This window comes from Mizuhopecten yessoensis, unplaced genomic scaffold, assembly GCF_002113885.1.
Source record: "Mizuhopecten yessoensis strain PY_sf001 unplaced genomic scaffold, ASM211388v2 scaffold9073, whole genome shotgun sequence".
NCBI lineage: Eukaryota > Metazoa > Mollusca > Bivalvia > Pectinida > Pectinidae > Mizuhopecten > Mizuhopecten yessoensis.
Window position 1 is genome coordinate 803,201 of NW_018407865.1, and position 16,744 is coordinate 819,944.

At 34.8% G+C, this 16,744-nt stretch overlaps 1 protein-coding gene across 1 annotated transcript; it reads left to right on the top strand.

Moving 5' to 3' along the window:
• The first annotated feature begins 216 nt into the window (after positions 1-216).
• LOC110457282 (ankyrin repeat and BTB/POZ domain-containing protein 1-like) lies at positions 217-14,824 on the top strand. Its single transcript, XM_021508487.1, has 8 exons — positions 217-388; positions 1,096-1,141; positions 3,392-3,508; positions 4,423-4,547; positions 5,968-6,072; positions 6,717-6,878; positions 7,620-7,820; positions 9,328-14,824. Exons 1-8 carry the CDS (start codon positions 281-283, stop codon positions 9,532-9,534), a joined length of 1,071 nt encoding a protein of 356 aa, XP_021364162.1. The 5' UTR covers positions 217-280; the 3' UTR covers positions 9,535-14,824.
• The last annotated feature ends 1,920 nt before the right edge of the window (positions 14,825-16,744 follow it).

A 16,744-nucleotide genomic window follows, 5' to 3' on the forward strand; every position in this document is an offset into this window, starting at 1 on the left:
TTATGTATGCTGTATCTGTACTGTATCTATACTGTAGACTATACTTATGTTTGCTGTATCTGTACTGTACAATATACTTGTATATGCTGTATATGTACTGTAGACTTTACTTGTATATGCTGTATTTATACTGTAAACTTTACTTGTATATGCTGTATCTATACTGTATACTATACTTATGTTTGCTGTATCTGTACTATACTAATGTGTGCTGTATCTGTACTGTAGACTGTTGGAGGATGGTGTTTACAGTGATGTGACATTCTATGTACATGATAAGATGTTCCAAGTCCACCGCTGTATACTGGCAGCTAGATGTGAATACTTCGCCACCATGTTCAAAACTAGATGGCTGGGTCGGCGTGTCATCACACTTAAACATGCTCTGGTAAGGCCTACCCCATCAATATACTGACTTTACGTACACAGATATTTGGTAAGGAGATTTAATTATATATTAAAAAATCTGACAAATATTCATCCAAAATGATTTTAAGGAATGTTAATTTGTTCATTTCCTGATTTCAAATCCTCACATATATAAGTCATTTGAACAACATTTGTGATATTAAAAACTAGACATATTTGCACTTTTACAATAAATCATAGCATAAGTATACAGAATAATTCATAGTATACTTGTGTAATTATGTATTCTATTTTGAGGTGGAAGGTGATTTTATACAGTTATTTACATCTGTTTGGATTATTACAGTCAATGAGGACCTGAGACCAGCTACTGGGTCAATACAGGAGTATTTGACTGTATTATTATACTGACAAAATTCAGACATACCTTTTACCAATACTCTTTAAACTATTAAATGTTTCTTGAGCAGTTTTACTATTAAATGTTTCTTGAGCAGTTTTTGATTGCAATGCTGTCAATGAAAATAGTGAGCCATGTTTTTGATTTTGGGGCCAACATCTTAGTCATAGGCATTTTTGACCGCAGACTATTGACTCTCCAACTTACTACATTTCAAGTCAGACACCAGAATATAAGGTTGAGTCACGTGGTTGAGTTTTGTCAGTCAGAACATTAGTTTAGTTTTAATAAACGTGTTCAACATACACATCTCTGTCAACTTATAGGTTGTACCTGTTGCCTTCAAGTCAATCCTACAATACCTATACACAGGTAAGTCCCTTTATAAGTAGTACCAGAAGCATTTTTAGCTCACCTGGCCCTTCGCTGCGAGGTCCATTGTCCGTCCGTCAATTTTTTCTTTTGAACAACTTCTTCTGAAGAAATGTAGGACCTAGGGTCATGATATTTGGCCAGTAGGTACCTGGGAAGGAGCGCTATAAAGCATTCTCATTAAAATGACCTTGACCTACTTTCAAGGTCACAGCGGTCAAAAATGTGAAAAATTATAAACAACAATATCCTAAGAACCATTTGAACTAGAGTCATGATACCTGGGTATGTTATGTAAACCAGCAGTGCGAATATTCTTCTCGATTACAGTGATGAGTTCAAAGGTCAACTTTAAATGCTAGTCGGGGGTCAAATGTCAACTTTGGTTAAAAGCTTTAACAATCTTCTTCTCAAGTTCCATAAGGCCCAGGGTCATGATATTTGGCCAGTAGATACCTGGGATGTAGTGCTATAAAGTTACCTCATTAAAATGACCTTGACCTACTTTCAAGGTCAAAGCGGTCAAATATGGGAAAATTTCAAACAACAATACCCTAAGAACCATTTGAACTAGAGTCATGATACTTGGGTATGTTATGTAGACCAGCAGTGCGAATATTTTTCTCAATTACAGTGATGAGTTCAAAGGTCAACTTTAAACACTAGTCGGGGGTCAAATGTCAACTTTGGTTAAAACAATCTTCTTCTCATGTTCCATAAGGCCCAGGGTCATGATATTTGGCCAGTAGGTACCTGGGATGAAGTGCTATAAAGTTTCGTCATTAAAATGACCTTGACCTACTTTCAAGGTCACAGGGGTCAAATATGTTAAAAATTTCAAACAACAGTATCCTATAAGAACCATTTGAACTAGAGTCATGATACTTGGGTATGTTATGTAGACCAGCAGTGCGAATATTTTTTTCAATTACAGTTATGAGGTCACAAGCTGCCAATAGGTACCTGGGATGAAGTGCTATAAAGTTTCCTCAATAAAATTACCTTGACCTACTTTCAAGGTCACAGGGATCAAATATGTTAAAAACTTCAAACAGCAATATCCTAAGAACCATGCATTTGGACTAGAGTCATGATGCTTGGGTATGTTATGTAGACCAGCTGTATGAATTGTTTTCTTTATTACAGTAATGAGGTCAAAGGTCAACTTTAAGTGCAAGTCGGGAGTCAAAGGTCAATATGGGTTAAAGCTTTAAAATTAAAATTTCAAGTTTCAAACAACAATATCTTCAGAACCGTTTAAGAGATGTTAAAATGTCTTGTGTTCTAGTTACCAAATTTGGTCTAATAAATATAATGACCCATTAAGTATTTTCATGATGATTGACAATGTCATGCCTGATGTCATGAAAAAATCTGTTTCCTGACATAAAATGAATGCTGGGATATATTATCCTGTCTGTAATAGTCTTCTTAAACAAAACTGTTTGTTTAATCTTTAGTAGAGTAAATGGAGTGTAAGGCTTACTAATATGATAATATTCAGGTTGGCCATTGCTTTAACTATGCCTCAATGCGACAGACATTTCTCAGTTATTTACATGGTGATGGAACAATTATGACCATGCATCCACAGAGATCTAATGTTGGAGATTTTAATCCTCACTTAACTTTTCACATGAGCAGCTCTTTTGAATTTAATTGAAAAAAGATAATTATAATTATTATGACACAGACAGAATCCCAATAACAATTGTGTTATAATTTGTTGCTGTTATGCCAATATAGTTGCCTAGGTTAAATAAATATCTAACTTTCCTTTGTGTTGTGCGATATGCATTCAACCCTGGTAAATATTTTAGCATAGAAGCTGCAAAATGCAACACTCTCATGTAAGATAGGTTTTATCAGCTAAAGATGGTAATTCATAATACAACACTCTCATGTCAGATAGGTTTTATCAGCTCAAGATAGTAATTCATAATATAACACTCTCATGTAAGATAGGTTTTATCAGCTCAAGATGGTAATTCATAATACAACATTCTCGTGTAAATATCAGATAGGTTTTATCAGCTCAAGATGGTAATTCATAATGCAACATGGCTACTTTTTAATATTTCATGGTTCAGTTGAATTACATTGTGTATTGAGGAGACATTGTATTTCTTTTGTAAGGCTTGTGTATTGAGGAGACATTGTATTTCTATTGTCAGGCATGTGTATTGAGGAGACATTGTATTTCTATTATCAGGCTTGTGTATTGAGGAGACATTGTATTTCTATTGTCAGGCTGCCTCGACACTCATATTGACAATATAAAAGACTGTTTGAGATTGGCCAAGCAGTGTCGTCTGCAAAGTCTGATGGATGAGATTGATGACCACTACAAAAGATTCCGCACCTTTGGTAGGTTCCTAGACCTATATCTGTTACATTATTGAATCTGATAATGCATATTATTTTCTGTAAGAGAGTTTTGGTATCACAAACCTGATAGTGGAATAAAGTGATTCACAAATAGATTAAATAAAACTCAAACAATGTATGCATAAACATGTGAGAATTAAATGCTTTATGACTGAGTGAGTGAATTGCTTTTTCTACCAGGTACAACAACGTGACAAAGTTGTAAATGTATTTTTATCTATTGGAGACCAAATGGGCCTGAGATGTTGTGACTTGTTATACGCCCGTCGAAATTTGACGGGGGTATTATGGAATAGCGTCTGCGTCCGTCCGTCCGTCCGTCCGGTTAAAGTTTTGGTTTAAGTTTCAGTGGTCTACTGTTCAGTCAGATCATGTGTTATTGTCCTAATTTTTGACATGGATGTTCATGTGGGATTTAATTTGGGAAAATAGTTTCTATTTTTGGAAATTTTGGACGTGTTTGGGACTTTTACTCGCACAATTTCTCAGTTAAAGTTTGGGTATATATTTCTTATGTGGTGTACAGTTCAATCAGATCATGTGTTATTGTCCTAATTTTTGGCATGGATGTTCATGTGGGGTCTAACAAGGACAATATGGATTTAATTTGGGAAAATAATTCCTATTTTTGTAAATTTTGGACTTTAGCACCAAAAGCATCAGTGCAAGCATTTTTATCACATAGACATGACACTGGCTACCAGGTACTTTAAATATCAAACAAACAAAAAATCATTGGATAGGGTCAGACGGGCATATTATGCATCTGCTTTTGGTGCTCTTGTTTATATGTACATTGTTTGTGAATATAGTAAAACTTTGATAATCTCATGTTCATAGTTAACAATAATATGTGTTACCTGTTATCAGGATCTATTGGTTTCTTTCTCCAGAAATGGCAAAGCCTGGTATTACCGTGACAACACTAACCATTGAGCCAAACCTACATAACACAAAGCTGCAAGAAGACCTGGGCAAGCTTGGTGACCTAGCCCTGCCAGACGAGCTCTGTAGTGAAGTAAGGTCATCTAAATGTTATGGCAAGGGTCAGATAAGTGACCTATTGATAGAAAGCAAAGGAACTTTTTACTGATATACATTGTATAAAATCTATTTGGGAATGGAGGGGAAGCTACAAAGAAAAGTATGTTGTCTCGTTACTTGTAGGCGGAGGGGGAGGGGTGTTTTCCTTTTTCCATCTGAAGATTTGTATATCTACCATATCTACTAGGTAAGGATTGAGGTAGGAAACTTGGGGACCTAGTTCTGCAGGAGGTTAATGTCACCTGAAGACTTAGGAAAGACTTAGTGACCCAATCAAAAAGGAGGATCCGTCACCAGGCATCTGTGGTGTTCTGGAGGATGTTAGAATCAAGCAGAGGAGAATTCTATAAGCAAGACTAGCCACTAATAGGAGCTTTATAAAGATATACAGAGTACACCATCAAAGTACTTTTAAACACTTAGAGGTGATGGTTCTAATTTATCTTACCAGGATAGTTTATTTCTGTAGCGATGCAGAGGTCATCAAAATAATTAGATACTGCAATAATAAAATAACAGTGACGTTAAGATTACCATAAAGATAAAGGTTACCATAAAAATAAGGTAACCACAAAAATAAGATTACCACAAAATATGATTACCACAAAAATAGTGTGATTACCGCAAAAATATGATTACTACACAAATATGATTACCACAAAAATATGATTACCACATAAATATGATTACCGCAAAAGTATGATTACCACAAAAATATGGAAAAGGGGGTTAGCCACCTCTTTAGTTCATTGTATGTTACCTCGAGTGTAGGCCCATTATTTATGAAACCATTTTTGTGCTCAAAATGTCTCTCTTGTAACTGTCTTAAAGTATGTGACAGAGTCAAAAAAGTTAAGTGTAATCAAATAAAGTGGTATAAGGCTTTAAGTATGTCCAATATTCTTCCAAATCATTGACAAAATGGGCTTGTTTATCAATTTGTCAACAAAACAAAATATTGGGCATGAGCACAGAATGTAAGTTTGGGCATGGGAACAGTTTCATTAACACATGACCTAGTCTTGAAAGAAAGATTTCTGGTGATGAAGGTCTATGAGATGGGGAGAGAGATTAAGCCATCTCAGTAGTTTGTGGCCTAGTCTTAGAGGAGAGATGTGATGTAGGTCGGAGTGGGAAATTAAGTCACATTAAAAGACTCTGTTGTAGAAACTTAATCTTGTATAAAATCTGTATTTTATAGTTAATTCTTATATCAATTGATACATTAGTGATTTGTCACTTTCATATATACAGTATCAATTTTAATTTGACATTCTATTTGTCATTAATGAATTATTGAAATAATTCCAGATTTTTTGGATGATAATAACTCCAAGACAACAACTGAATGAATAGTTTGTTTATCTTATTACCTGACATGATGTTTTATGCAGATTTTCCAGGCATTAGGTAGCCTGCCGTTTGCGGGGTTACAGGATTTACCTATCTACCCTGACATCTGTTTCATAGTGGAGGAACACAAATTTCTGTGTCACAAGGTATGATGCACAGCTTGTAGTAGATTGCCGGCTACAAAATTTAAAATAATTATCACAAATTCAATAAACCAGACTAATATTGTCTGGAGAGTATGTATACAATGGTACCTGTAGTGTAAAGGTCTGGTTTATACCTATGTGTGTCTGTGTTATAATGGTACCTGTAGTGTAAAGGTCTGGTTTATACCTACATGTGTCTGTGTTACAATGGGACCTATAATGGAGGTTCTTATTTATAAAAAGTTTCTGGATTGTTCGGGATACAGTATACACAGATTACACTGGTATTAGTGTTATCTGCAATCATGAATTGACAGTTTAAAATTTGTCTTTACTTTTCTGTTCATATTATATTTGAAAACGCTTGCCTAGGATTCACAAAAAAGTCTTTTGAAAAATATTATCAAATTTCAAATTCAGATTTAGGTTAAGGAGCTATAATCAATGTCAAATGAACTATTTTTAGGTCATATTCAATATTCATCTTTTAATATTAGATAAAAAGTTTTCAAAGAACATTTAAGAGGAATATTGAAATTCAAGAATGTTCCCTCTAGAGTTACGAATTTGTGATACTAGGTGCCTGATAACTTGAAATGATACTTGAAGAAAAGAGTTGTATTATTTTTTTCTTACCTCACCAGGTGTTTTTCTGTGGAAGGAGTGACTATTTTAAGGCCTTGCTGATTGATCATTTTGGAGAATCCTACATATCAGAGGATAATCTGCCTATGGTTCCCATCAACGAAATAAGCGCAGAAAGCTTCAGGAAACTGATGTATTACTTATATCAAGACAGCTGCGAGGTAGGTGGATGTTATGACTGTAATGTGCATTACTAGTCAAGGTCACGACAGCTGTATAAAATATAAACTTTATTTATTTTACAACAATTATGAAACAAGTTATTGCAACTTATATTAATCACTCTTGTTGGCCCGGGTGTTAGCGTTGGGGGGGTCTTAATGTGGGAGGAAACCGGAGTACCCAGAGAAAACCCACGTTGTCGGGCAGGTGACCCCATACCTTTTTCACGTCCGATAGGGGAATCAAACCCTGGTCGATTTGGTGAAAGGCGAGTGCGTTATCTATTGTGCCACCCGACCACCCAAAAACCTGTCTTTGACACTCATGATTCTCACGACAGCCATGATGTAGGTCAAGTCATAAATGCTGTGAGGTAGGTCAAGGACGTGACCTGAAAGTTAATAAAGGTCAAGACTAGTGTGAAGTAAGTAGATCTTGACACATTTTGTAGGTAAAGGTCACGACAATTATGAGGCCAGGCAAGGTCTTGACAGCTGTGTAGATCAACGTCAAAGACAGGTTTAGGAAGGTTAGTCACGGTCAGATATTCAGAAAAAGTATGGAAGTGGGTAGGAACAACTGAGATATGGGTTGATACCTGGTGAAGTGTACATCTACACGCTCAGTACAAAAGTAATCTGCAACAGCATGTATCTAAATGTCTCTTCAATGTATTTTGTACATTTGCACTATTAATATTAATTAGATATCACTTGGTAAAAGTTGAATTTTCTTTCCAGTTGACCAAAGAAACAGTGGTAGAGATGCTGAAACTTGCGGACCAGTACCTGTTACAAGGGCTGAAGAGACTGTGTGCAAGCAACATTAGCAAGTACATTGACATTGATACAGTCCTACAGATACTGATCTTGGCCAGACTGTTTGGCCTTCGTAGACTCGCTGATCAGTGCTCGGAGTTCATGGCCAACAATTTACACGAGGTAAATGTAAACCTAACTCCACTACCCCTTACTTGCTGACCAGTGCCCATGTCTAAAAAAAGTTACTGGTAGATGAGGTTTACGTAGAAGTTAATACATGTAACTGTATAAGTCACTTCACAGTATCATTATATATATTGATTTTATTTACAGTTTCAACTGTAATTCACTCAATAAACCTTGTTAGACATGTTAATTATTGGTCGTTAACACTAACTGATCTCACACCATGCGTAGTGACACATACAGTCATGTTGGGGATTCCACAATGCTATTTTCAGATTTACTCACTGAAAGGGTTGCCCTGACGAAGTGTGCAGTATTGTAGATACAAGATTATACAACGTAGTTGTAAACTAATGCAAAACTTGTGAACGAACACCAATTTAAAATTTCATTATTTTTCATTGTTATAATTGTACCCCACATTACACAGCTACAGCCATTAAAAGCTAAGTCAGGCTGGCTACAAAACTTGACCAATCCTGTCTTCATGAGTGGACAGAGAAATGAATCCTCGGTAAGGATGTTTTTCGGAGACTGTTCATCAATCAGTTATTAATTAGCTCCACACTTTCCTCTGTAGAGAATGCAAACGTGATACATGATACAAGCAATATTGCGTTTCAATATCATCAATCACCGAGTCTTGCATAACCCTATTACATTCCTTGAATCTTTGTACAGAATTGAGTTTGTTAGAAAAATCAATTTTAAAGCATAAGGTTGAATGAAAATCAGTTCATACTGACCATAAGTTTTCCAGAAACCACATTTTTAAATGCAAAACTGCTTTTGAAAGAACAAAGTTTGTGAAAGATTGAAAAAGGTAGTTTGTTCAAAAGCTATGGTATCGTAGACAATGAAAATATAGGCTGTTCGAAGAATGTAGTTTTCTGGTTGGCAAAATAGATTTTTGCGAACCCTTTTACCTCTCTAGACAATAATGAACCTATTCATATGCATGGTAGAGTTTGTTAAAGTTACATAGGGATGCAACTTTTGAGTCTCTTAAACTAAATAACTCTGAACTTTGTAAAGACATTTTGATGTTAATCCCTAAAACTATTTCCCTGTAAAAACAAATGCTGAATTTCAAAAATATGTACACATTGTATATCAATAACCACAATTACATAAGTCAAAACGTGCAGATTCTTTATTTTACTGAAGATACTTATTTTGAAAAAAGCTCTAGGAAATTTACTGAAAATGTAATCAAATTGTGATGGAGTGTTTCTGATATGGCCAGGAATGGAATGAAATGTCCTATGCTAAAATGAGAGTTTCGAATAATTATTACTCATTAGATTTGGCCAAATGGTAAATATTCTATTTGATTGTGCTCTGAAGAGGCTTAACCCTTTCACCACTGTAGACCATAATGGAATCATCCATATCAATGCATGGAAGAGTCTACTGAAGTTACATATGGGTGAAAGGGTTAATCTAGCGAGACAGGGTGCTGTATCATATGTCTTACAATACGAATTAATTCTGATGACAGGTCTTAAGACTGGCTGATTTTGTCGACATCGTGAGACAGGACGCTGCCAATCTCAAACAACGAGAGGATACCGATACTGTTGAGATCATCGATGACATTCGTTTCAACATCACTAACTTCGTACAGACATTCAGTGACATGATGGACGCCGACGAGAAACTACGAATGATAGACGACTTCTTAGAGGAACTGGACATTGACGCCTAAGGCGTTTTGGAGGAAGTGCGTCTCTTCTGTAATTGGTAGATTAACGGAGGAAGTGCGTCTCTTCTGTAATTGGTAGATTAACGGAGGAAGTGCGTCTCTTCTGTAATTGGTAGATTAACGGAGGAAGTGCGTCTCTTCTGTAATTGGTAGATTAACGGAGGAAGTGCGTCTCTTCTGTAATTGGTAGATTAACGGAGGAAGTGCGTCTCTTCTGTAATTGGTAGATTAACGGAGGAAGTGCGTCTCTTCTGTAATTGGTAGATTAACGGAGGAAGTGCGTCTCTTCTGTAATTGGTAGATTAACGGAGGAAGTGCGTCTCTTCTGTAATTGGTAGATTAACGGAGGAAGTGCGTCTCTTCTGTAATTGGTAGATTAACGGAGGAAGTGCGTCTCTTCTGTAATTGGTAGATTAACGGAGGAAGTGCGTCTCTTCTGTAATTGGTAGATTAACGGAGGAAGTGCGTCTCTTCTGTAATTGGTAGATTAACGGAGGAAGTGCGTCTCTTCTGTAATTGGTAGATTAACCGAAAATTTGCCGTAGCGTGAACTTTTACAGGGAACATAGAAGTTGGGAAATGCTATGTAATACAAAACCACAGTAGGAAATCCATTTGCAAGTGCTAAAGTTTTACAAAGAGAAAATGAAATCATTGTTATTTTTTTTTAATTGAAACTGACTGTTATCACCAATAAAAAGTACAGCAATATCAAAATATTACTATTGAAAATGTGTTATAACCAGGTATGAAATTGTTTATGTTGTCAATTTTTTTTTGTTGTTATTTGTTTACTTTGAAGAAGTATAGAAAAGTGACCCTACCTGCATATTTTACACACGATGGTGTCTGTTTTGGCAGCTATGTCTGTTGTTTTTTTTAAGATTTGGTGTTTTGATTTTTGAGATTGTAAACAAAATATTTTCAACCAATTTTTCCAGTTTTTATTATCCTCACTTACTGGTCACCAAGTGGTCTGAGTAACAAAGCTCACAAGTTTAATAAAAATTGTGTAGGAATATTTTTTATCTGTGACTAGAGACATCAACAATCACAATGTCAAGGAAAATAACGTTTGGGCTAGTTTTTATCAGCGGATGTAAATGAAGAAATAGAAACTCCTCAACAAGTGAGTTTTCTAATTGTATAATATACGTGCCAAGTGACCCGATTTTGTCGGGTTACACCCGGAAATTTAGCCCTTCACCCGCTTTAATAACTTCACATAGCTGGATTATGATTTTGACCCGGATTTCGTCAATTTCACCCGTTTTCGCCCGGAATACTATTAAGACAGAGTTTACCAATTGTCTTTTTACAATTTGAAAATTAACTTGATGAGAGTTAGATATACATGATAACTAGCCATCACAAGTTTGGGCACTTTTTTCTCCCATGATGTTCATATTATAAGTAGAAAACCATATGTTTCTCGTGGAAATGTAGGATTCCTGATTCAGATCAGAGAAACAATTGCAGTGAGTTGTAACATCACTATGGCAACATAATTAAAAAAGCATGAATTTGAATCACAACCAGTTTGTTAGGTAACATAAAATGTTTTAATACAAACTTCTTGCAGGTTTATCCAATATTTCAGTAATAATAGGAGAAAATATGTCTATATTCACTTTAAAGCAGGATTTCTGTATTGTTGCTTTTACAGATGACTTGGTGAGTGTAAATTGTGACCATCAGATACTCCACTCTAGATAAATATTGTCATATGATATATGAATCGAGGGCTTGAGTAAAGAAAGTTCACAGGAATAATGTAATGTGTGTGATTTGCAGATATTAGAAGTGTAAGACTATTTGTTGCGTCACTATTTAGCATACAGTGGCAGACCCAGGCAAGGGTTGCAGGCCATTAAAAAAACCTTCAAACTTGGCAGTTATTTTTGTCAGATTAATTTCAAGATTTACCATACTGAGCCATAGGATTGAAAAAATATTAAACCATTTTGAAAGAAATGATATGACTTTAACAATGAAGTAACTCAACTGACATGATATGGTGTTATGATTTTAGCTACCTTTAATCATCATATTCATTAGAAAATGAAGAAAAATGAATCAAATACACCTTCATTTGTCATAAAATTGTTATACAGAATTATAGAGAAAATTGTTTATAGGAGTAAATTTGAGTGGAGTTTGAACGAACCAAAGGTGAGCATCTGAGTGTATGGGTCCCTGTTTCAAATCCACATCTAGCCGGTTACATGTCCCACCTTGTTTCTCATTCAAAAGTTTTAACTGCCAGTGTTAAATTATTAAGGTTACTTAATATTTAATTGAACAGCTATATATAGCTACAGCTACTACAGGTACCACCAGAGGGTAAATGGTGCCATATCCTAAGTTACTGCCCTGTACAATATCATTTTAGCAAGTACATTTTGTATACCTATTTTCTTAGATATAGTAGTGTAGTCGATTTGATTGAAATCAAAATCAAGTATGGGATGACCTTTGTCTCAGAATGGTCCCCAATTAGTGAAATATATCTGTTAAAAACACTAAAGAGGTGGTTGGGATTTTGTTTTCATTTTTTTTAAGTAAGTGAAATGTTATATCAATTTTCCAGGTGACTGTAATTAAATAGTAACACATCTTATTACAACAGGTTATTGTTAAAGTATACATGAACCTTCACAAAAATGCACGTGTGCATATGAGAAGTTGTTAGATGCCGATCCGTGAAAGCCTGGCTCTCTATCCCCCTAAATGTTATAAGGAAAGAAGTTGTTATTGAAGCTGTTATTAAAAAATCATCAGCTGTAAGGAAATCATTGGGGAGATATGTAGTGAGACGTTTCCAGCAGACTTTGTCTATTCCTTTCCCTATGATACATAAAATTATTGGATTTTATTTGATTGTAGCTGGTCTTCGTATATGTCCTTTGTTACATATGATATCAATTCAGAAATACACTGTAGTAGTTCATACTTTGCCAGAAGACGAAGCATGTATTAAATTCAAAAGATTATTATTGTTGTATTAGAGAAGGGAGGTAACTCAAGAGTGTATACTTTTTTTGTCAACCACAATCTTTAGAATCATACAAGGTGTTATAGTAACCTACAGTACACAAACTGTAGAATTACTAATTTTTATTTTTTTATTTCTTTGACATAAACTTTAGAATCATTCATACAAGGTGTTACTTACAGTACACAAACTGTAGATCAACTTGCACATTTTTATTTAATTTATTTTGACACTAACTTTAGATTTACACATTCAGGTTTTATTTACACAAACTGCCTTGAGATGTATAATTAATACACATGTCAGTGAAATGACGTGGTATCATTCAGTTCAGTTTCTATATTTCCAAGAGCCATACATCCGACTCATAGGTTGATTGATGTCAGGTTGGTTCGTTCTCAGAGCTCATCTGTCTCTAAGTCATCAGTGACATTTTGCCAGCTGTCTGTCTACAGTATATATGACTTGTGTCAAAAGGGCATGAAAATTTTATAAAATACATTGTAGTACATGTACTATTTATTAAGGTATACATTATATAATATCCATACCAATTAACCTTTGCTTGATTTTTTTTTATGTTTGGAGTATGGGACAATTTTATCATCTTTTAGTTATCTAGCTATTTAACATTTTTTGCTTTGAAAAAAACTTTATGTTTTTTGTAAGGTTTTTTTTATCTAGTGTGCTAATCAATTAACAACTTATAACTGTTAATATGCCAGTCAGATATGTATTAATGGTCTGTTTACAGAGAAAGTGCTCTTAATACTCAGATATGTGTTGGAAGATAAGCCACCCAACAGAAAACTCAGAAGTGGTCTGTGTACAGAGAGAGTGCTCTTAATAGACTGTGTACTGTGAACAGCTATTGGAGGATGAAAGAATGGAGGTCTAGATCTAGAGAGAAAGGACTACTGATATGGAGTTTGAAGTATATCATATATACTATATTTATTTACACAGTAAAATGTGATTTAGCAAGAAATGATAAACGAGGTTTGACACTTTCTATTTTTGTTGGGGAGTACAGAGAACTATTTGAATGTTAACTAGTACTTCGCCAATATTACTGCCGTATTTTATCGGTGATAAGCCCAGGGGATCTGGTTATTTCACTGAGATAACACTATAAAGTTGGCATTAGATCCGCGCTATCACAAGGAGGCAATAACTCCAACATACCCTGTCTCAAGCACACATACAGACAAGCATGCATACGCAACATATACACGGAGGCATGTTCTTAAATGATCTTAGCTGTTAATAGGATGTTAAACAAAATAAAACAACTGCTAAAGTAAACATCCTTAGCACTTTAGCATGAAGCAGAAAAGAGGGCTGTAGAATAGATTTCAAAACTTACCAGTGAAGTCCCAGACAATTTTAACAATCAGCACACAACGTTTTGCTACATTTTAAAAGTTTTTGAAAGGAATGTTCTTATTGGTTAGTCTATCAGTCAAGGGATATTCTGATTGGATAACCTGTTAACAACGACAGGAGAACTAGTATTAGTGTCAAACCCTGATATAAGTACTCTGTTCTAATGATTTGTTAAATTTTATTGCGTGTTTTATGTTTCTATTATATACTGTATCTAATAAGTGGTACTTTGTTACAGATGTCAGTGCTGAAATTACGTATACAATTACATGTACAGTAAACCCTTAACATACTGCCACCATTGTACCTAGTAAACCATCATTATACTGCCTTTTTTAGTCCCGTGAAATTTTGGCATTATAAAGGAGTTTGACTATATATCAAGGGATACAATAAACAAAAATCTTAAGGATAAAAAATTGTTTAAGGAAGGACCTTGAGATATGATGGAGGTAAACAAAGGGGAAATGAAACAAGGGACGTTATATCAAGCTTTAACTGATAGCTGTAGACTAGACCAATCACTGTCAGATGTTTTAGGTTTTGCTGATGTGTATTTTCTGATAAGTAAATCTTGTTTTATGAAATTCAATGAAAAAACAAATTCTTGAACTAATCTTAAATGATGTAGTTGTAAAATTGCATATGCAGCAAAAAAAACTACATATTTGTTGTGTATATATGTATATATATATAAACTATACATGGCATGTCACAATATAAGCCAATGAAGGTATAAAATGAGCTAAGGTGTGCAAACTAGTATTTCAAAAGTGAAACTGTTTGGAAAATATTTGAAGAATATTAGCTACACAGATTATATTTATCTTATTTGTTTATGTATATGTTAAGTCAATTTAAAATCTATCTCATATGCTTTACAATAAATGTTATTTCTCAATAGAGGAAAAAGATAAACAACAATTTAATTGTCAGACACCGGACTGATATTTTGGCCTCGTGGCCTTCTTCAAGGGCAAAAAGTCCAGCTGAACCTTCCTAACATCCATCTTTGTTTTGCCTCCTATTCAGGGAAAACAAGATATGGACATTACTAAGAGTTGATGTTTCCTTTCCTGTTTGAAGAAGGCAATGAGGCTGAAATTATTGGGTGCTGTGAACAGCAATTATTTTATTATATCTCATATGTGTTATAAAGCCTTTGTCTTTGTTTCACCTTAAGACTGCTGTGTGCCATATACCTCTGTACTAAATACCGGGTAGTTTTGTTTTGAAGGACTCTGTCATTCAAAATATCAAGGTCAAAGGTGAAATATTGTGCTTGTTGTTATGTGATCCATCTAACTTACTTTATATTTGTTTTGCTTTGTTAGTTGTATGCACCGTATTGGGTCGTATCAACTGTTATGCATGCTTGGTGTGTATTTCTCTTTAATTATCAAACAATGCAGTACAGGTACAAATTTGTACTGTGGAGTGCTGAGCACTTACAATATTAATGTTGAATTAAATTTTTTATATTAAATTTTATTATTGTTCCACTTAAAAATTGTGTTTCTTTATTTGTGTAGTAGCTGAATATACAATTATATAGAGCACTTATTAGTAATAAGAAAGAGTGATTGCAGATTCAATGTGGAAGCTTGATTGTGGATTCATTCACAATGATCAAGCATGCACCTGTACTTCTTTTTCAAGAAAAAACAACTACCTGTACCTGGTGCTACATGTAGGCAACAGCTATCGTGACAATAATGCACAAAAACAACAGGTACATCTTAAATGCCATTTTAACCCTTTCACCCATATATGTAACTTCAGTAGACTCTACCATGCATTGATACCCTTTGATACCCTTTCACCACTGTAGACCATAATGGACTCATCCAGATCATTGTATGGTTGAGTCTACTAAAGTTATCTAGGGGTGAAAGGGTTAAAGAGGAAAATGTACACCACCACGGCACAATATTGACAAATCAAATGTAAAATCTATTTTCTCATCTATGTTTCAAACTTTTATCAACAATAAATTGTAATCTGCCTTTGTTGCCACACCAGCTGGTATACATGAAACTGTCCTCATGCTCAAACTCAGATTCTGTGCCCAAGTCCAATTTCTCGTTCTGGTGAAGAGTTAATAAGAATCCACATTTTCTCAATGATTTGGAAGAATTTCAGCGAGACTAAAAGCCGAAAGCATCATTCAACATTAACACATGACCTTTTGGTCATTAGTCATCCTTTCGGTTATGTCATAATTGATTTAAACGGGTTGCAAGAAAGCTGAATTCATGCTTGAGCATGATCGAGAGACAGTTGAAATAATGAATACTGGCCAGACCAAGTTTTGTAAATTCAGAAATTGTTAAAGAGTGAGCCAGCCTTGTATCACAGATTAAAAAGACATGCTTGAATTGACTCATCTGCAATGCTGTAAAGAAGGCACAGAGGCTGCTCATATATACCAATCAATACCCAGGGCTTTTTCGAATGGCTTTCAAGAACACGATAAATTTCATCATTATAAGCTAATTTTAGCTTATGAAATTATTTATTGTAATGCTTTAATTTTGGGTTCTTCAATGAACTCATTGCATGTTTTCATCATTTAGTTTATATATCTGAAACAGAACAAAACAAATAAAGTCACATTAAGGGAACTTTTGTTTTGTATGAAATATGATTGTTGCATACTATACCATATACTGTAGTATTTAATTTGCAGCATTTTATTATGGGGGTCAGGGGTGGGGGATGATTAAGGTGTCTGATCACCTGATCTATGATCACTAATACATGTAATTATAACTCCACGACTGGGTCACAGGTTTGAGGCCCACAATTTAATTTATTGAGACAGCCTTACCA

What these genes read in the sequence shown, in the direction of transcription:
- LOC110457282 (XM_021508487.1), top strand. Translation starts at nt 281, where the DNA reads ATGTTCCAAGTCCACCGCTGTATACTGGCAGCTAGATGTGAATACTTC. An exon ending in TCACACTTAAACATGCTCTG is followed by an intron (nt 389 to 1,095) that starts GTAAGGCCTACC and finishes GTCAACTTATAG; the next exon opens with GTTGTACCTGTTGCCTTCAA. An exon ending in CCTACAATACCTATACACAG is followed by an intron (nt 1,142 to 3,391) that starts GTAAGTCCCTTT and finishes TTCTATTGTCAG; the next exon opens with GCTGCCTCGACACTCATATT.